General features: G+C 45.1%; 1 protein-coding gene across 1 annotated transcript in view; it reads left to right on the top strand.

Annotated features, from left to right (window-relative positions):
* The window catches only part of ATAD2 (ATPase family AAA domain containing 2), a 92,032-nt gene extending 70,882 nt beyond the window's left edge, over window positions 1-21,150 (top strand). Inside the window, exons 22-28 of the mRNA XM_068237990.1 lie at window positions 319-478; window positions 2,628-2,750; window positions 3,085-3,231; window positions 4,294-4,599; window positions 5,619-5,752; window positions 7,705-7,833; window positions 20,996-21,150. Of these exons, the coding sequence (XP_068094091.1) occupies window positions 319-478; window positions 2,628-2,750; window positions 3,085-3,231; window positions 4,294-4,599; window positions 5,619-5,752; window positions 7,705-7,833; window positions 20,996-21,031 (1,035 nt within the window). The 3' untranslated portion in view covers window positions 21,032-21,150. The remainder of the gene's footprint in view (window positions 1-318; window positions 479-2,627; window positions 2,751-3,084; window positions 3,232-4,293; window positions 4,600-5,618; window positions 5,753-7,704; window positions 7,834-20,995) is intronic.
* The last annotated feature ends 243 nt before the right edge of the window (window positions 21,151-21,393 follow it).

Here is a 21,393-nt window from a genome sequence, read left to right as displayed (position 1 = left end):
TGTTGACATGGCTGGGATCCGAACCAGGGACCCAGCGATGCGATGCAAGGCGAGAGCGCTAACCACTACACCACCGTACTGCCCATAGATTACTGTAGTGTGTGGAGGGGATGGAAAAGGGTAGGAGTGACATGCAGTGGGTGGAGTAAGTGGGTAGAACAATGCTCCTAGCCCTGAAGTGATCCACCATCAGCAGTTGAGAATGGTCAGCCGTACACATGCTAGATTCTCTACAAAGATGGAATCAGCTGAGTTTCCGTTAAAAAATACATTTATACTCCTTTTTCACTAATCTTACTATTTTCACACAATTCTCAGGTTCCAGATTACGTCACGGTTATTGCCCAACCAATGGACATCTCAACCATTATCAGTAAAATCGATCTGCACAAGTATAACACCGTGAAAGAATACTTAAAGGACATCAATCTGATCTGCAGTAATGCCCTGGAATACAACCCGGATAAGAACCCCGCAGGTAATTATAACACTCCTTGTCATGTGTAGGCTTTTAAACTACACTACAGGCGATCAATGTATAATGTGCAAAATATAGGTGTACCCAATTGTGTGACGGAATCTATTTTTGTGTAGGTTCTCTTCTTTGACATTCGACTTGCCTTAACGTTAAAGGTAGCCATACACTGGTCGATTTGCCATCAGATCGACCAACAGATCCCTCTCTCTGATCGAATCTGATCAGAGAGGGATTGTATGGCTGCCTTTACTGCAAACAGATTGTGAATCGATTTCAGCATGAAACCGATCACAATCTGCTGGCCTCCGGATTTAGCAGGTTTCACTTCTTCCTGTCTGGGGGAAGTTTAAACAGTAGAGCGCCCTCTACTGTTTAAACTTCCTGCCGGGACAGGAAAAAGTGAAGCCTGCTGGATCCGGAGACGGAGCAGCGGTGACCGGAGGGATACGCGCCGGCCGGATCAGGTTAATGTATTGCATCGGTCTTCGTGCATTCGGGATCGCCGATCTTGTACAGCACTGCCGGAGACCGCAGTGCTGTACTGATGTAAACAAAGGGGATTGCTTTTCCCTTTAGTTTGCAAACAGCCTGCTAGCCGTGATCGGCGGCTAGCGGGCTAATCACGGAGCTCCGCACCGTGAAGTGGCAGGGAACAATCGCGGCCGTTGCCTGGGAAACTGCAGCTCCAGGACTTGACGCCAAGTCCGCGTTAGACGGTCCTGGGGTTCACGCCCATTGGCGTGACACAGTCGTTGGGTAAATTACGTTTGGCAATTTGTGTTTTTGGAAACAAATCGCGTATCAAACCTTTTTTTTTTTTTTTTTAAATTCCTGTGAACTCTGCCTGTTTATACATTATATACGGGTGGCATGCCAATATTTGTGGTACTACAATCAACATACCTAGACTTCTGTTTATCATCATTTAGGGGTCTTTTTCACTATGAAATGCGTTTAAATTTCCACCATGCGATTGAGCCAGTGCTGGTCATAATGGAAAAATCTACGCTTACGGATCATTACGCGTAATTTTATGATATTACGCAATTACGGTTACGGCGTAGGAAATTATCTACGGTTCATCACTGTAATTATGCGTTAACTTGCGCAGCTACGCATAAGGATACCGTAATGTAGGAGATTACGCTACGATGTTACGCGTAGTGCCGTAATACCCATTAATGCGTACTTTTTGACGCATACGGACGATGTGTGCGCAATAGCCGTCAATGTGACAGCTATTGCGTACACATCATTCGTATGCGTCAAAACGTACGCTTATATACTGAAGGGCGGGAGAAGATACTATTGGTTGCTTAGGATGTTGACTGATTGGCTACTCTTAGAAAAGGGGAGTTGTACGTTAGTAATTACGCGTGAAATTACGTGTAAGTCATCGTAAAATTACGCATACCTAGCAATTACAGTAGACAGCGTAATTACGATACCGCTTTACAGCTTATGCATAAATACGCGTAAGACTGTAAATTACGCGTAATTTTGCATTGAATTACGATGCGTAATTACGCTCATGTGTAATTTCGGCCCAGCACTGGATTGAGCTACTATACTCCTAGTACAGCTCAATCGCATACAAAACGCGGCAGGACGATGATTGCGCTTTAACCAAAATCGCAATCGGATCGCACGAATGGAAATTGCTGATGCAGTTTCCATTAGTTTAATGTACCTTTGCGATTAGCGATCAGAATCAAATCGCAGGGTAGTGGAAAAAGGGCCTTAGGACCCTTTTCCTCTACAAAGCGTTTTACGATCTGATTCTGATCGGTAACGGATTGCAAAACGCAAGGTAAGTAAAACTAATGGAAACGGCAGCGTCAATTTCCATTATTGCAATTATTAAAAATTGTGTTGCGATTTTGTCCGGAGCGCGATAGACCTGCCGCGTTTTGGATCTGATTGAGCTCTACTATACAGAGTATATAGTAGCTCAATCCCATTAGTGGAAATTGGTTTGAAACGCGTTTGTGATCATGGTTGCAACTGCGTTTCATAGTGAAAAAGACCTTTACCTTACTCCACGTCTGCATAGGCTAACACTTCACAAAAGTAATCTGCTACTGCTAGTAGTTGGTGAGACTACAGAGCGAAGGGATTGTTTTTAGTTCATTTCTCCTTTGTGATTCAGATCGGCTGATTCGTCACAGAGCATGCGCCCTTAAAGACACAATGGATGCTATAATCAAGCAGGAACTGGACGAAGAGTTTGAGAAGCTTTGTGAAGAAATTCAGGAATCTCGCAAGAAGAGGGGTAAATGTTGTCCTCTAGATCCAAAAGGGAGCTGCAATAAATTGGTTTCTGGGTAGAGAAGAGTTCTCGAACAGAGGTGCTCTGCTTTGGTGAGGGGCAGCTCCACTAAGTCCATAGGCAATATGAACCAAAATGGTAGTGTTAGGTTTACCTTGACCTCATGTGACCATGTTTTGGCCTAAATTGGCTGCTTGGGTAGTCAATCCAGTGCTAGACAGCCTCCCCCCTTCCCGCCCATGAGGTTGGCCAGCAGTGCCCCTAGACCAAACTACTGTACCTGATGGTGTCCCCCTCCACTTTCAAAAATATAACGATGCTCTTGCTTTCTTCACAGGTTTCTCCTCTGCAAAATACGCTCCTTCTTATTACTACGTTCTTCCTAAGACCCCCGCGGCTCAGGATGGGAATAAGGCAGATGCCGAGCACTCGGAGAAAGTGGTGAAATCGACAACGCCTGTTGCTGCCAGTACACCCACGGCAGGTGCGTTCAGGTGGCTGGGAGTGGGTGCCAACTTGGCAGAGAAGCAGCATGTCTGAAGTTGCGGTTCTGTTGGGAATACCTCTGTTGTGTGTTAGATACTGTCTTTTAGCTAGGATTTAAAGCACACCTGAACTGAGAAGGAATATACTGGCTGCCATATTGATTTCCTATTTAAACCAGGGCTTTGGAGTCAGTACAAAAATGTTACGACTCCCGACTCCTCAGTTTATGAAACTCTGCCCAAAATAGCTCTCGACTCCAACTCCTTAGTCTAATACTTCACAGGGCTGTGGATTTTGTACAAAAATCATCCGACTCCAACTTCTTAGTTTATGAAATCAACGACTCCGGGTGCCCAAAATTGCCCCAACTCCTCGACTTGACTCCAATTCCGACTCCACAGCCCTGATTTAAACAATGCTACAAGAAAGAAAATGTGTGCATCAACCAAGTTAAGACCTGATAAATCTGGCTTCGCAAATTTGGCCTAATTGGCTTGTCACAAGACATTGCTCATGCAAATATGCATTTGCTTTCGTATGCCAAAATATGCAGGGTCTAAAACTAACACCGCAAAGCGGTTGCCCTGCAGGGATTAGTTCATGCTACATTAGCACTGTCCAGGAGCACCACGAGGAGGTTCCACCGGGCGATCGACCATCTGATTCGATAATTAAAAATCAGTGCCGCCAAGAGTGTGTATTGATTGGACATGCTGGAGAAAATCTGGGGCCGGCATGCCTCAGTCAGGTGCACAGCCCATAACTGCGTGCAACAATCACGAACGTGACGGAACCCCCCGCCCACTGCCCCCCTATTTATTATCAAGTGTAATTTGTGCTGGCAGCTGTGTGCCAATTATGTGCTAATATGGAAACAGGAGGTTAACTCTTTCTGTGCTCCTATGAAACCAGGAAGTAGACACTGCACATTTATTGAAGCCGTTTTGAAAGCTGTAACAAAGGTTTTTCTTCAAAGGTTGTTATACTGTTGCTTATATTTTAGAGCAGAGGGGAAGTTCTGCGTTCAGGTCCGCTTTAATCCTAAAATTCTTTCCCCCAGTGAAAAAAAAGCATAGACGGCGAAGTCGCTGGAGCACTGGCAACTTGACCTTGGCTAAAAAGAAGAAGGCCATGTCTGCTTTGCAGGAAGAGAGCGACGAAGACAATGATCCTAAAGACTCCAGTCTTGACCTGACTGAAATAGAAAACCTTGACGAGTCGTCCATGGATGTGGAAAATGCCACCCAGGATGTGGAAAGCCAAAATGAGGAAGCGGAGAAAGTTCCCCCAAACGCTGATAACTCCAGGCCTCCCTCTGGGGAGAGTGAGAAGAGAGCGGAGGAGGGAGACCATGTGGACACAAATGGTAAGAGACAGTTTTCTTGTTACCGGCTTATTTAAAGCGCAACTCCACCAGACATCTGGATTTGTGAGAGCGGAGTGTTTTCTGTTGCCTTGATTTGGGGCTCGTTCTTAAAGAGGTTCTATGGGCTAGTTTAAAAACCCAAAAACTGACACTTACCTGGGGCTTCTACCGGCCCCCTGCGGATAACCTGTCTCTCGCCATCACTGAAGAATCCTCTGTTCCCCAGCCGCCGGTCACTGTCCAATTATTCGTCGAACTAGATGAATGCAACTGTGCCTGCGCGGCCGCACGCGTCTCCGGGAGTTTTCAGCACAGATTTTTCTCGTACTGCACAGGAAGCTTTTGGACGCCGGAGCAAGGCCTCGCAGTTGCATTCGTATAATTGTACAGTGACCGGTGGCAGTGACTGTGAGGGACAGGTTATCTGCGGGGGAGCGGCGGTGAATGGCAGCAGAAAGGTAAACAGCCGACTAGCGACAATCAGCGTGGGTGGGGGTCTGGGGGCAAACTATAAGGACACAGAGGCTGAGCGTTGTGCCGAATGTGCCTCTGTGTCCAATAAAGCTTCTTTGTCAAGCTAAGTTGCAAGGCAAATTTCCCTTGCAGCTTAGCTTGACAAAGAAGCTTTTTTGCTTTGAAAAGTTGCTATGATGGCTGACAAGCAATTTTTGAATTAATAAAAGAGCATTTAATACAGATGGTGCCGGCTCTATTGCTATATATTGAAGAGTGTTTTGGGGTGCTGCCAGATCTTGCCAAGGCACATCCCAGGGCAAGCAGAAGAGGTGCTCCACTACCTTTCTCATAACTAATACTGATGTCAGAAACCCTCCTCAGGTTCTCTTTACGGAACCGGAATATTGCATAGTGAAGCGGTTTGTTTGTATAATCCGTTTTTGTAAACTAGTTACAGTGTGTTCAAAATGCTTCACTTGTATAAATTGAGATACTCCCTGACAGTCTTAAAGTGTGGAATTTAAGACACAATTGTAAAGTAATTTTCATTTAAATCTTTTTAGACTTGTGCATTCTGAGAATGACCCGCGGGAGACAGATGCAGGTGGAGCAGCAGAAACTCATCCCTGTGGAGAAAATCATGGATATCCTGTCTGAGCCAGTGCCGGTGCTCCATGTTGATCACCATCAGCTTAAGGCATGTCACACACCGAGCTATTTAATTGGAGCTGTTCCTTCAGAACATGGGAAAAGACTTGGGGCCTGAGCCCACTCTTCACTTGCTGTGCTTATTCCAACACTGTACGATAGGCATGGACATCAGACAGCGCTGCCTGATCATGCACTGAGCAGTAGTGTGTTCCCAGAATGCACTACAACTGAGAACAACGCAAGAGTGTGCTCTGGCCATAACGAGGCTCCCACAGTCAGTCCTATGATTATTAAAGCAGACCTAAACATTAGAATACACAGTTGCACATATAAGAGAGAAAAAAGTAAAACCTGCTGTGGCAATTTCTGAGTAGGTAATTAAAGTGGATCCGAGATACACTTACTCATTGCAAAATTGTTTCATATAGTTTTATAGGACATTCTTCAAGCTACATTTTTTTTTTTTAATACTCAAATTCCCTATAAACTAAACAAGCCTCGCCCACAACTTTTTCACAGTGCCTTGGCACTGTAGCAAGGTCTTATGGGAGCTCAGTCTGGGCAGGAGGAGGAGGTTACTAGCCAGAGATTTCAGAGGGAGGAGGAGAGGGGACTGAATTTACACACAGGCAAGCTTATAGCATCTCCAGTCCTCAGCCTTTGACAATGTGACAAACAGAACATGGCTGCCCTCATTGTATCACAGGAATAGAATAATTATAAACTTTTAAAGCTGTTTGCAGCTAGATATGCTGTGTAAACTATCTAAACTTTAGATAAGATATATAGACAAGTTTCTTGTTATAGTTAGTTTCTCATCTCGGATCCGCTTTAAAGGGTTAATTTTTTTACCCTCCCTTTTGTTATCGAAGGCTGGCACCTCCAGTCACTTCATGCCGCGGCAGTAGCTTCTTCTCCAGCACATGGCATCATGGGAGCACACGTAGGGCCGGTTTGCCACACACTGCTATAGTGATTCCGCTGCATGCTGTGAGATCTCGATGGGAAGCCACTAGGTAGGCAGGCAGTGTTTTCCCCGCCCCACTCATATGCTGGGAAACACTGCAGATTTGGGCTTAGTGGAAATAAAGCCTTACACTGCTGCTGAGGTGCCTGATGTACAGCTCTGAACGCACGGTCATTTCAATTATATCCAGTTCAGGGCTGTATATCGGTGTAATCTCGGCAACAGGGAATTGTCGGTCTCTAAAGTGATTGAGCCTCCCAGGCTGTTACTAAGCTTGAAACTAGAACTAAGGCATAGAATTGCTTTATACTGCAAAAGTGAGAGAGAGGAGGAAGAAAAATGAACAGTGTGAATCAGAAAATAGAGGCCTCTCTACACCTGAACATTCAAGTAGCTAACAGTAGTTGGGGAAGGTAAAAGACTATTCTTTCAGCTTATGTATCATTTATTGTAAAGGACGTTTCGTTTAGGTCTGCTTTAAAGAGAGACCATGACCAAGAATCGAACTTCATCCCAGTCAGTAGCTGATGCCCCCTTTTACATGAGAAATCTATTCCTTTTCACAAACTGATCATCAGGGGGCTCTGTATGACTGATATTGTGGTGAAAACCCCTCCCACAGGAAACTGTGAGGACCATGGTCCTGGCAGTTTCCTGTCTGTGAACTTTGTTGCATTGTGTGAAATGGCTGTTTCCAACTGCCAAAAAAGCAAGCATCAGCTACTTCCAGTGTTATCACCTGCCAGCAGTAACAATGTCACCATGTGATAAATGCCAGAATGAAAATCAGGAAGAGGAAAGATTTTACAACAGGCAAACACTGACTAAATCATTTATACATAATGTAAAAATGAAAAACTCTTTATTACATTTTCACTGGAGATTCTCTTTAATGGTGACATCACAAACACTTTTTTTTTTTTTTCTTTTTGTGTTTTTTTTCTTTTTTTGTATTTTTTTTTTCTTAATCTTATTTCTAATCTTGTCCTTTTACAGTTTGTTAGAGTAATGACTCTTTTTGTTTATTTTAGAAACTCTTGGAGAGAGTGGTGCAGAAGACCAGAGGTTATAATATTCTGCAGCTGGAGAAGTTGTACGCTCTGCTGAGCCAGTGTATTTACAGACACCGTAAAGACTATGACAAATCACAGCTGGTGCAGGTATGTATTTTTGTGGTATCGGCTGTCCAGGCAAAAAATGCTAACTATTGATGTCCAACATTGCTTTTGGCACTTTGCATAAACCAGGACTTGTGTAGGCGCAGAACACAGGCACGAGCAACTTATTAATGGATTTATATGGTGGCAACATAATGCACAACTAAGGACAATAATTAACCTATTTTGGTTCCTGGACGTAGAAACTACGTCCAGGAACCATGCGCGCTCGCGGTTCGTTAGCCAGGCAATCAGTGAATCGGGCTATGATGCCCGATCACTGATTCCTCTCCCCCGCTGAAAAAGCGACAGCTTCTCTCGGAAGCTTCGCTTTTTCTGGCTGTTGCCTCCCCGATGCGTCACTCTAAGCGTGTGTTACGCTTAGAGTGACGTCATGTAAAGAAACTCATGGCCGCCATCTTGTGGCCAAAAAGTAAAACTACAACAAAAAGTAAAAAAAATTTAAATCAACACACAAGAACCTTAAAAAACTATGGTTTACATCCCACCCTCCCAAAAATACCCAAATAAATTGTTTAATATAAAAAAAAAACATGTAAATATTTACCTAAGGGTCTAAACTTTTTAAATATCAATGTAAAGATGAAAACTTGGAAATACTGATAGATGCAAAACGGAAAAAATGCACCTTTATTTCCAAATAAAATATTGTCGCCATACATTGTGATAGGGACATAATTTTAACGGTGTAATAACCGGGACATATGGGCAAATACAATACGTGAGTTTTAATTATGGAGGCATGTATTATTTTAAAACTATAATGGCTGAAAACTGAGAAATGAATTTTTTCCGTTTTTTCTTATTTTTCCTGTTAAAATGCATTTACAGTAAAGTGGCTCTTAGCAAAATGTACCCCCCAAAGAAAGCTTAATTGGTGGCGGAAAAAACAAGATATAGATCAGTTCATTGTGAGAAGTAGTGATAAAGTTATAGGCTAATCAATGGGAGGTGAACATTGCTCAAGTGAAAACGACGGAACGCGAATGGGTTAAAGAGAATCTGTACTGTAAAATTCTTAAAATAAAAAGCATACCATTCTGTTCATTACGTTCTCCTGGGCCCCTCTGTGCGGTTTCTGCCACTCCCTACTGCAATCCTGGCTTGTAATTGCCAGTTTTATGCAGTGTTTACAAACAAAAGACCTAGCAAGTGATACGCTGAGGAGCTCAGTGTGTGAGTGATACAGTGTGTAGGGGGCCTGGAGAGGGTGTGTATAGCTTCTATCCAATCTCAAGCAGCACAGCACATTCCAGCTTGACTGCCTCAGCCGGACAGACCCGTCAGAGGAGAGAAGATTAGATCATATAACAGAGATAATACAGCCACTGTGCAATTAGGAAAGGCTGCAGTAAGCCAGAGCACATTAGAACAGGCATAGGAACTTATAGGATAGAAGAAATAAGGATGAAAATTGTTAGTCTCTTTAAGGTTGCAGACGATAATAGTGGTATCAGACAATACAGGCAATAAGCAGTAAGACACACAATGCCATATCATACACTGATATCACCAGAATTTATTTTCCAGCCGCGGGGCATGAAAAGGTAGCCGGGTGGGGAGAGATGAGAGAATGCAGAGCCGGCACTTCTCTGCACAATTCTGCTTACAGCAGAGGAGGAGGTGAGCTGATGACAGCCAGGTGCTCACCAAAACTAGCCGGGTGGAGCACCCAGCTAAAAAGAGCCTGGGTAGAACACTGACGTGAATTACTTGAGCAGGTAGGATACACGAGGAAGGAGGGCCCTGCCAAAGGCTTACAATCTAAAGGGAGGGGCTTGTGACACAATAGGAGGAAGGGGTTGCCTCAAGAGATTCACATTAAACATTGTGAATCTCTTGAGGCACTCGGAGGGGTGTAAGAAGATAATCAAGGAAACCCCTCTACTATCCAGAGGCTTCCATCTTGAGGCTTGACCTTTGTGTACCATACAGTTTATTAAAACATTTCCCTGTTAGACATGCGATTATTTGTGGTATACGTATGCAGACTCAGGGATTGGCTGAACCTAGCAAACTGGCACATTCATTGATGATTAGCATTTGACAATGCACTGGTTGGTTGGTAATAGTCACTTGGTGGTGTGGACCTGCGAGGGTCTTTGCTGATCCCCCCCCACAATTAGTAGTCAAGTGGGGTGTAGCTATCTTGCAAGTAATCCACCTCTTGGGTGACCCCAAACAAATGTGCACCAGTGCACTTGCTTACAATGTATGGTCAGATTTGACAGCTAGGTGAAATACATGTGTGCATGCGTTATACGCCAGCACATATACACTGGTAAGTGTTTAATGTCATAACGTCCCCATAGGGGACATGAATTCCTTCACAGAAGGTTGCTGGGTAAAGTGGTGGTCACCAAGAGGGTGTTTAGCAGTGAGATACAATGAAGCAAAAGAAGTGCCACTCAACAATTGTTTCGCCTATCAAAACAAGGCGTCAGGAGATTATGTTACACAGCATCAAAGTATATACAATATGTACAAGCCCTCCACCCAACCGATAAAGTTTCCCCCAGCACCCTGCTCAAGTCAGAGCTGGTTTGTCGAGTGGTAGCCAGGCTTAAATAGTCACTATGAGCAACGTCCCCTCACCTCCTAAGAGTGTATACAGGTCACCGGCCTCCTCTATTTTCAGTATGCGTCCACCCTCTGTATAGGTGGATGCATGTTCGGTAAACAGTGCTCGGCGCGCTGGACACTTCCTAGTCCAGGACGTCACATCCTGTGACGTCATCTGCGCTGTCTGTATGCGTTGCACTCAGTAGGCATTCCCAATACGCAGGTCCACGCCCACTGGTTTCTATGGAAACCCCCATACACCTTCCTCTTCTATACACCGAGCCACTTTTATCAGCCAGGCCGCTTATTAGCGTTTTTTTGTGTGCAGGACACCGGACTGGCTAGATGGCCGCTCATAACACAGACATCCTGGCGCTCGTATCTGGATGCGAATAACGTGTACTCATTGTATGCACTGCCTGTGTGCATTTGCACTCTACAGGCATTTCCATTGTATAGAACCACGCCCCCTGGTTGTTATAGTAACCCCCCATACACCTCGCCGTTCCGTGACCATAACCACTCATACCAGCCAGATCGGTTGATATGTGCAGTACAACGGACCAGCCTGGGACTATTAATGACCCAGACAATATGGTACTCGTATCTGGATGTGCGCAGCATTCCTCTATACATCAATGGCTACAACGTCAGAGTGTAGTGCTCCCATTTGGGATCACCACCGTCCCTTATATAAACATAAGCATATATATGCATGAGCATGATGGCCCATACAATGCGGGACCTATCATTTGCCCGCACCTCTGTCTAGGGACGCCCAAGTCCATTTGTGGAAGATCTCAAAACGGGGGGGGGGGGGGGGGGTGCACTGGTGGGGGGTCATAACAAGACAAGGGGGCGGGGGAGAGGGGGTGAAGGGAGTTGAACCACTTGTGGACTCTAATAAAGATTAGAGGCTCATCACCTCTGTGAGGGGTACAGTGATTAGCGGGGGGGGGGGGGGGTATGTTCTTAGGGGGAGGAGAGTCAGCAGATTACGTTTATATATTGTCTACATATAGAGGGCTAGATGAAACCCTTTATAGAGAATTCTTCGTTCAGGCCTCTAGGGGCTATACAATCAAGGCGAAAAATCCATGCCAACTCCAGCTGTAAAAGCTTCTTGTCCAGGTCCCCACCTCTTTTCCCCTGCCTCCACTGTTGCACCCCCCAAAAGGAGATGGCGAACGGATCTGATGTATGATATGTGTTCATGTGTTTGGACACTGGGGTGTCTCTTTTGTGTTTTATATCACCGACATGCTCCAGGACCCTATCCTTCAGGGCCCTAGTCGTCTTGCCTATATATAATAGATCGCAGTCGCATCCCGCTGCATATACAAGACCTCTGGTATTACAATTGAAAAAACTCCTGATGGTGAAGGTCCTGTTAACCGATTTCGCCCAGAAATCCTTCCTTTTTGCTATAAATGGACAGGCCTTACAATGGCCGCATCTAAAGCAACCCATGGGTTTGGGTGGTAGCCAATTTATACGTTCTGTCCTCTTTGCTACCTGTGTAGGTACTATGAACTAACATATCTTTTAGATTTTCCGTTCGTCTGTACGTAATGGATGGTCTGGGTGCTAGGTGTCTGGTCAATTCTTTATCCTGATGGAGGACTGGCCAGTATTTCTCCATGATTGCGTAAATTTGATGTGATTGTTGTGAAAAAGAGCCTATCATCCTCACTGTGGACGTCTGGTCTGGTGTTGGGAATACTTTTACTTTCAGAGTATCATCTCTTTTGCTCTCCTATACGCTTTGTTCGTTACATTCTCTGGAAAACTACTCTGCCGAAATCGATGTTTCAAAAGTCTGCTCTCCTCCTCAAAACCCACCTCTGTAGAACAATTTCTTCTCGCCCGCAAAAACTGTCCGACTGGAATGCCAGCCTTAAGTGATCTGGGATGAGCGCTTTCCCAGTGAAGTAGAGCATTCGTTGCCGTGGTCTTCCTAAAAATCTTTGTACTTAAAGTACCGGTCGGTTCTTTATTGATTTCCAAGTCAAGGAAAGTGATTTTGTTGGGATTTATTTCATGAGTGAAATGCATGCCCACTTTGTTGTCATTCAATACCTCCACAAAACTCACAAAGAGATCGCTTGATCCCTCCCACAAAATTAAGTTATAATCTATAAATCTTCCCCAGAACGAAATGTGGGATGTGAAGAACAATAGGTCCTCGTTGAACACACATGTGTCTTCCCACCAGCCCAGGAACAGATTTGCATATGAGGGGGCACACGTCGTCCCCATAGCACTGCCCCTGAGCTGGTGGTACCACCTGTCATCAAAAGTAAAGGTATTGTGGGTCAGGATAAATTCCAAAGCTCTCAATAGGAAATCCGAGTGGGCACCTAAATGTACACCCCTTGATCTGAGAAAATATTGCACAGCCTGAATGCCAAGGTCATGTTGGATATTACTATATAATGCCTCGACATCCAGGCTGGCAAGGAAACTTGTCTCTGATACTTGGATGTCCTGGATTCTTACCAGGACATCCTTTGTATCCCGTAGATACGACGGCAGGGACTCCACGAAAGGTCTCAAAAAGGAGTCCACGTACTGACTGAGAGTATCTGTAAGGTTGCCTCTACCCGATACTATAGGTCTCCCTGGTGGGCTGGTCCCATGTTTATGTATTTTAGGTAGGGCATAGAAAACCGATGCAGTGTTCTCCCCAGAATATTTTTTCAGCCGGGTGGCATGAAAAAGTAGCCGGGTGGGTAGGGTCACACTGGGGGGTTGATACACAAGTGTGATAACTACTCTCAGAGCAGCTATCACGTGATCTGCCGGCGCAACGAGGTTTGCGCGCGTACTCCATTACTCCCCATGATGAAGGAAGGTTTGCGCGCGATCGGCTGCGTGTTTCATGCAAACCTTCCTTTACCATGCGGAGTAGTGGTGTACGCGCGTAAACCTTGGCGCCGGCAGATCACGTGATAGCTGCTCTGAGAGCAGTTACCACACTTTTGTGAATCGAGCCCAGGGTGCGGAATCACACCACTGGTTGCCTGGGGGGGGATATGCTAGGTACTACTGGATTATGGACAGCCCAGGATAAAACACACACACCATAAACACACACACAGCGTGCTCTCTCACACATGCACACCACACTCACGCACACACGCACTTACTTTAAGAGGGACAATCATGGAGGCTGCTGAATAAAGTGCTCTAAAGTTTAGACTGCAATAACCACAAGTATTTTCCAAGTTTAGCTAAGATTACAGCTAAACTGCTTTTTTATTTTCTAGAAATAAGGTCAGAAATGCCACCTTTTTATAATCTCTCAGCAGAAATCTGCGATGTTACAGCTCTCCTTTCCACAGTTAGTCATTAGTGAGGACAGTACTGTACAAGTGTGTGAAGCTAATCTAATGCTATCTGCATATAAAAAGCATTTACCACACAGCAACGGCTTCGAGACAGCCCCCCTCCCCCATTATGACAGGAGACTTGCCGGTGGAATGAACTGAGCCAGGCATCCCGCGGTGTAAGTTTATCTGTCCTGCGTGTAACTTCACAGGAGCTTTCCCCGCCCCTCTACACTACGAAGGGAGCTGGGGAAGAGGGCGGAGATATCTCCCTGAATGACAGCGAGCTGGCTGCACAGACACAGCTGCTGCTCTGCTCGCTGTAATGATTCAATAGGAGAAAGTACAGTAATTCTGCCACAGACCAGGGCAAACGGCAGCCGGCGGGAGGGCAGGGTCAGGTGGGCGCTCCGCCCAGCTGAAAGGCTCTGGGGAGAACACTGCGATGTAATTGGGTGCTTAATGGACTGTTTTAGATGTTCATAGTCACTCTTGTCAATAGCACCCAAGCCCAAACCTTCTTCCAAGAGGGCTTTGAGGGCCAATCTATTTTCGTTTAACGGGTTCTTTTTCAATATACCGTACTGTCCACTCTGATTCAGTATTTGTTCACACATCTGTACATATTTTTCTACATCCATAATAACCACATTTCCCCCCTTATCGGCAGGTTTAATTACCATTTCTTTGTTTTCTTTTAAACTTCTCAAAGCTGCTGCCTCTTTCTCTGTAAGGTTCATTATTCTCTCCCTTCTCTGAAATGTCTGTTTCTCTAACTTCCGCAGGTCTCTCACTACCATGTTTACAAAGGTTTGAATATGGGTATGTTGAGAGAATGGGGGGCAATAGGTACTCTTAGAATGTAACGTACTTGACTGAGTCATCCCTTTAATTCCTTCATTTTCTGCTTGTAGATCACTAAGTGCTTGTAAGGCTTTCTCAGATCAAGGGGTGTACATTTAGGTGCCCACTCGGATTTCCTATTGAGAGCTTTGGAATTTATCCTGACCCACAATACCTTTACTTTTGATGACAGGTGGTACCACCAGCTCAGGGGCAGTGCTATGGGGACGACGTGTGCCCCCTCATATGCAAATCTGTTCCTGGGCTGGTGGGAAGACACATGTGTGTTCAACGAGGACCTATTGTTCTTCACATCCCACATTTCGTTCTGGGGAAGATTTATAGATGATATCTTAATTTTGTGGGAGGGATCAAGCGATCTCTTTGTTGTCATTCAATACCTCCACAAAACTCACAAAGTGGGCATGCATTTCACTCATGAAATAAATCCCAACAAAATCACTTTCCTTGACTTGGAAATCAATAAAGAACCGACCGGTACTTTAAGTACAAAGATTTTTAGGAAGACCACGGCAACGAATGCTCTACTTCACTGGGAAAGCGCTCATCCCAGATCACTTAAGGCTGGCATTCCAGTCGGACAGTTTTTGCGGGCGAGAAGAAATTGTTCTACAGAGGTGGGTTTTGAGGAGGAGAGCAGACTTTTGAAACATCGATTTCGGCAGAGGGGTTTTCCAGAGAATGTAACGAACAAAGCGTATAGGAGAGCAAAAGAGATGATACTCTGAAAGTAAAAGTATTCCCAACACCAGACCAGACGTCCACAGTGAGGATGATAGGCTCTTTTTCACAACAATCACATCAAATTTACGCAATCATGGAGAAATACTGGCCAGTCCTCCATCAGGATAAAGAATTGACCAGACACCTAGCACCCAGACCATCCATTACGTACAGACGAACGGAAAATCTAAAAGATATGTTAGTTCATAGTACCTACACAGGTAGCAAAGAGGACAGAACGTATCTAAATTGGCTACCACCCAAACCCATGGGTTGCTTTAGATGCGGCCATTGTAAGGCCTGTCCATTTATAGCAAAAAGGAAGGATTTCTGGGCGAAATCGGTTAACAGGACCTTCACCATCAGGAGTTTTTTCAATTGTAATACCAGAGGTCTTGTATATGCAGCGGGATGCGACTGCGATCTATTATATATAGGCAAGACGACTAGGGCCCTGAAGGATAGGGTCCTGGAGCATGTCGGTGATATAAAACACAAAAGAGACACCCAGTGTCCAAACACATGAACACATATCATACATCAGATCCGTTCGCCATCTCCTTTTGGGGGGTGCAACAGTGGAGGCAGGGGAAAAGAGGTGGGGACCTGGACAAGAAGCTTTTACAGCTGGAGTTGGCATGGATTTTTCGCCTTGATTGTATAGCCCCTAGAGGCCTGAACGAAGAATTCTCTATAAAGGGTTTCATCTAGCCCTCTATATGTAGACAATATATAAACGTAATCTGCTGACTCTCCTCCCCCTAAGAACATACCCCCCCCACCCCCACCCCCCCCCCCCCGCTAATCACTGTACCCCTCACAGAGGTGATGAGCCTCTAATCTTTATAGAGTCCACAAGTGGTTCAACTCCCTTCACCCCCTCTCCCCCGCCCCCTTGTCTTGTTATGACCCCCCACCAGTGCCCCCCCCCCCCCCTGTTTTGAGATCTTCCACAAATGGACTTGGGCGTCCCTAGACAGAGGTGCGGGCAAATGATAGGTCCCGCATTGTATGGGCCATCATGCTCATGCATATATATGCTTATGTTTATATAAGGGACGGTGGTGATCCCAAATGGGAGCACTACACTCTGACGTTGTAGCCATTGATGTATAGAGGAATGCTGCGCACATCCAGATACGAGTACCATATTGTCTGGGTCATTAATAGTCCCAGGCTGGTCCGTTGTACTGCACATAACAAACCGATCTGGCTGGTATGAGTGGTTATGGTCACGGAACGGCGAGGTGTATGGGGGTTACTATAACAACCAGGGGGCGTGGTTCTATACAGTGGAAATGCCTGTAGAGTGCAAATGCACACAGGCAGTGCATACAATGAGTACACGTTATTCGCATCCAGATACGAGCGCCAGGATGTCTGTGTTATGAGCGGCCATCTAGCCAGTCCGGTGTCCTGCACACAAAAAACGCTAATAAGCGGCCTGGCTGATAAAAGTGGCTCGGTGTATAGAAGAGGAAGGTGTATGGGGGTTTCCATAGAAACCAGTGGGCGTGGACCTGCGTATTGGGAATGCCTACTGAGTGCAACGCATACAGACAGCGCAGATGACGTCACAGGATGTGACGTCCTGGACTAGGAAGTGTCCAGCGCGCCGAGCACTGTTTACCGAACATGCATCCACCTATACAGAGGGTGGACGCATACTGAAAATAGAGGAGGCCGGTGACCTGTATACACTCTTAGGAGGTGAGGGGGCGTTGCTCATAGGGGGCGTACCCATAGTGACTATTTAAGCCTGGCTACCACTCGACAAACCAGCTCTGACTTGAGCAGGGTGCTGGGGGAAACTTTATCGGTTGGGTGGAGGGCTTGTACATATTGTATATACTTTGATGCTGTGTAACATAATCTCCTGACGACGCCTTGTTTTGATAGGCGAAACAATTGTTGAGTGGCACTTCTTTTGCTTCATTGTATCTCACTGCTAAACACCCTCTTGGTGACCACCACTTTACCCAGCAACCTTCTGTGAAGGAATTCATGTCCCCTATGGGGACGTTATGACATTAAACACTTACCAGTGTATATGTGCTGGCGTATAACGCATGCACACATGTATTTCACCTAGCTGTCAAATCTGACCATACATTGTAAGCAAGTGCACTGGTGCACATTTGTTTGGGGTCACCCAAGAGGTGGATTACTTGCGAGATAGCTACACCCCACTTGACTACTAATTGTGGGGGGGATCAGCAAAGACCCTCGCAGGTCCACACCACCAAGTGACTATTACCAACCAACCAGTGCATTGTCAAATGCTAATCATCAATGAATGTGCCAGTTTGCTAGGTTCAGCCAATCCCTGAGTCTGCATACGTATACCACAAATAATCGCATGTCTAACAGGGAAATGTTTTAATAAACTGTATGGTACACAAAGGTCAAGCCTGTATGGCAAAGTGTGAATAACATATTTTACCTGTACATAACTTCGGTAGTGAGAAATTGCTTCCATCTTGAGCCAAGTATCTCCTCTTTGTAGGAGTTCAGATCCGCTTTAAAGGACACCCGAGGCAAAAAAAAAAAAAAAAGCTAATGAAATAAGCAATTGTATCTATCTTCCTTCTCCTAAAAATGACTTTTTAAGATATTCCACAGTTTTATTTTATGTTTAAATCTACTTTTTGAATTTTTAACCGTTTTGTTGTTTTTGCTCAATGACCCATTCATTGAAGTGTGCCAGAGCTGAAATCTATGAACTATTGAACCTTTTTATCTCTTTCCTGCTCTCAGAAGCCATTTTCTGCTAGGAAAGTGTTTTATAGTTGGAATTTCTTATCAGTGAGGGTCACACTGTAGTCACTTCCTGTCTGAGTCAGGACTGAGTCAGCCACTTTCATACCTGATATTTAACTCTTTAAGGCAGAGAAAGAAATGCTAGGCAATGTACATACCCATGTCTATCTCATCATGTCACCTCGGGTATCCTTTTAACTGAGAGTCTCTGTACTTTGTCCTTATCTACTTTTTTAGGGAACTGCAATACATTACAAACAGAAATATGTCAGTATACATATTGTAGTATCCTGTGTCTCCTTCCCTTATGTCTCCAACACACTAACCTGTAAGCTCCCAAGGGCTCCTGCTAGTGGTTCATATGATAAATTACAGCAAAATAATAAAATATACCAGTATTGGTTATGTCTCAAATCAATCATCAGCTATGTATGTATTTGGACAATCGGGACATTCAGCAATGTAGGGTTTGTGGCAGCAGGGTGGCGTAGCGGTTGGCGCTCTCACCTTACAGCGCTGGGTCCATGAGTTATGAGTCCCAGCTAGGCCACTATCTGCACAGAGTTTGTATGTTTTCCCTGTGTCTGTGTGGGTTTCCTCCCACATCCCCCAAAAACATATAGATACATTAATTGGTTATATTACGATACATACACTAGAAAAAAGATAAATACATACATATGACTGTGGTAGGGATTATATTGTGAGCCCCTCTGAGGGACAGTTAAAGGGAACCTAAACTGGGAGGTATATGAAGGTTTCCTTTTAAACAATACCAGTTGCTTGGCAGTCCTGCTGATCTCTTTGGCTGCAGTAGTGGCTGAATCACACACCTGAAACAAGCATGCAGCTAATTCAGTCTGACTTCAGTCAGAGCACCTGATCGGCATGCTTGTTGAGGGGCTGTGGCTAAATGTATTAGACACACAGGATCAGCAGGAGAGTCAGGCAACTGCTATTTTAAAATTGAAACGTCCATATCCTTCTCAGTTTAGGTTCCCTTTAACACTCCTGGCAGTATGAAACCTTCCGCCAGGAGGCAGCACAGCAGTTATTTATTTTTTTTTTTTTTAAATCATGTAGCGAGCCAAGGGTTTGCTACATGATAGCCGCTGCTCAGCGGCATCCCCCCGCCTGCTTCGATCAGGAAATCCCGTTCAAAGAGCGGAATTTCCTGGAGGGCTTCCCCCGTGGCGACGGGGCGGGATGACGTCAGCGATGTCGTGGCGTCATTGGGAGTCCCGATCCACCCCTCGGCGCTGCCTGGCACTGATTGGCCAGACAGCGCACGGGGTCTGGGGGGGGGGGGCCGCGCGCTACAACGGATAGCGGCGATCAGGAGCAGGGCGGCGGCGATCGGTGTGCTGGCGCAGCTAGTAAAGTGCTAGCTGTGTCCAGCAAAAAAAAAATTATGTAAATCGGCCCAGCAGGGCCTGAGCGGCACCCTCCGGCGGCTTACTCCGTGTCACACGGGGTTACCGCCAAGGAGGTTAAGTGACAAGACTACGTACTCTGCACAGTGCTGTGGAAGATGTTGGTGCTATATAAATACCAAATAACCTCCCATGTATCTATGCTCCCCACGATTTGTTTTGTGCTATGTGCAGTGCTACGGAAGATATTGCACTATATAAAAAAAATATACAACCTACAGGCTGATAGCTGGAGGCGTGGTGCTGCTGTAAACACCCTAGACCAGGGGGTAGGGAACCTATGGCTACATCTGGCTCACAGACAAATCAGTAGGGGTTGATTCACTAAGCTAGACTGGTCAAGCAGCACCGCTTAGTGTGGCAGCATAAGTAACATTTTCAAAGTAGGTACGTTACTACACTACTGACTCGCTCGCACTACCCCAAAACAAATGGCTGCTCCAATTGTCCCACTCTGGACTCTGTCAGGTCCAGTGACTTTGTAGAACAAGATCCCTGCTCTTTGATTGGCCCAATAGGCTGCCTGTCACTTGATAGGCAGCCTATTAGGCCAAAGTGCGGAGATTTCATCCTACAAAGTGAATCAACCCCCAAGTCAACAATTGTACAAAAATTGTTAGTCAGTATTTCTCCTGTCTGGCCCTTGGGGAAATTGCTGATGTTGCTGAAACCCAAGAGAAGCTGAAGAGTGTCTGACACTGCCGCTGCCTGGAGGATCAACTGTATACACATCTCGATGGCAACATGAACGTGAGCCCTACTGCCCCAGTTTGAAACCTATTGTATGGCTCTCACGGAATTACATTTTAAAATGTGGCGTTTATGGCTCTCTTAGCCAAAAAGGTTCCTGACCCCTGCGCTAGAGTCTCTGCAGAGGTGACCCCCGACCTGAAGACTACCACAGGAGAACAAGGCTTTATAGTTTAGAAGTATGGGGGACTCTGCACACCTCCACTCACAGAGAGTGCAGGAGTTAGGTGACTCTAATCCAAACAGCAAACAAGAGGAAGGGAAAACTCCACACAATATCCACAGTGAGATGTAAAAAATTCCAATCTTTATTACATCAGGTGAAACGAGCACAGCCGGACGGCTGACATGTTTCTGGCCAGCAGCCCTTAATCCTAGCACCAGGTGTTGGCCCGAAAAACTTTCGACTCGAAACATGTCAGCCGTCCAGCTGTGCTGGTTTTACCTGATGCACAAAGATTAGAATTGTTTACATCTCACTGTGGATATTGTGTGGAGTTTTCCCTTTCTCTTGTTTGCTTTATAGAGTACCTGTACACAGCGCTATGGAAAATGTTGGCGTTATATAAATAAAAAATAACAATATACCTTTGATATCTCTTTTCTTCGCTGATCAGAAAAGTATTGTCACCAGTTGAGATGTATGTTGTCCTCCATACTGGTTCACTTTAATGCATCCTAATATTATATCCTTTAACAGTCTTTTTATTTCTCCTCTTTTAGGAGATGGAATGTGAAATGGAACGTTTTAGGATCTGAGGTCGAGCCTTGGCACCCTTCAGTTTTTGCCTTAAGATTCCCTATAATATATGCAATGTGGATTTGTACATATGTACCTCTGACGTGAAAGGAAGACTCAATACATGGGGTGGACTGTTTCCAGGCTTACTGTCTTTATATGAATTTTAGTATATTATAGACTTTGTACATATTTATGCTGGTGACTTTTTACCTTTTTTGGGGGGTAGAATTGTTAAAGGAATATACGTACGTTTAACCAGGAATAGAATTCCATTGGTGACATTTTTTTTCCTTTGCCCATTTTTAACTTTTATGAACAAGAAAAATATGTAAAAAGCAAAAAACTTTTGTAAATAGAATGTTTAAAGACTTGGCGAGTT

This window comes from Hyperolius riggenbachi, chromosome 5 (assembly GCF_040937935.1).
Source record: "Hyperolius riggenbachi isolate aHypRig1 chromosome 5, aHypRig1.pri, whole genome shotgun sequence".
In the NCBI taxonomy this organism is placed as follows: Eukaryota; Metazoa; Chordata; class Amphibia; order Anura; family Hyperoliidae; genus Hyperolius; species Hyperolius riggenbachi.
This window is presented reverse-complemented; position numbering and strand designations above follow the sequence as displayed.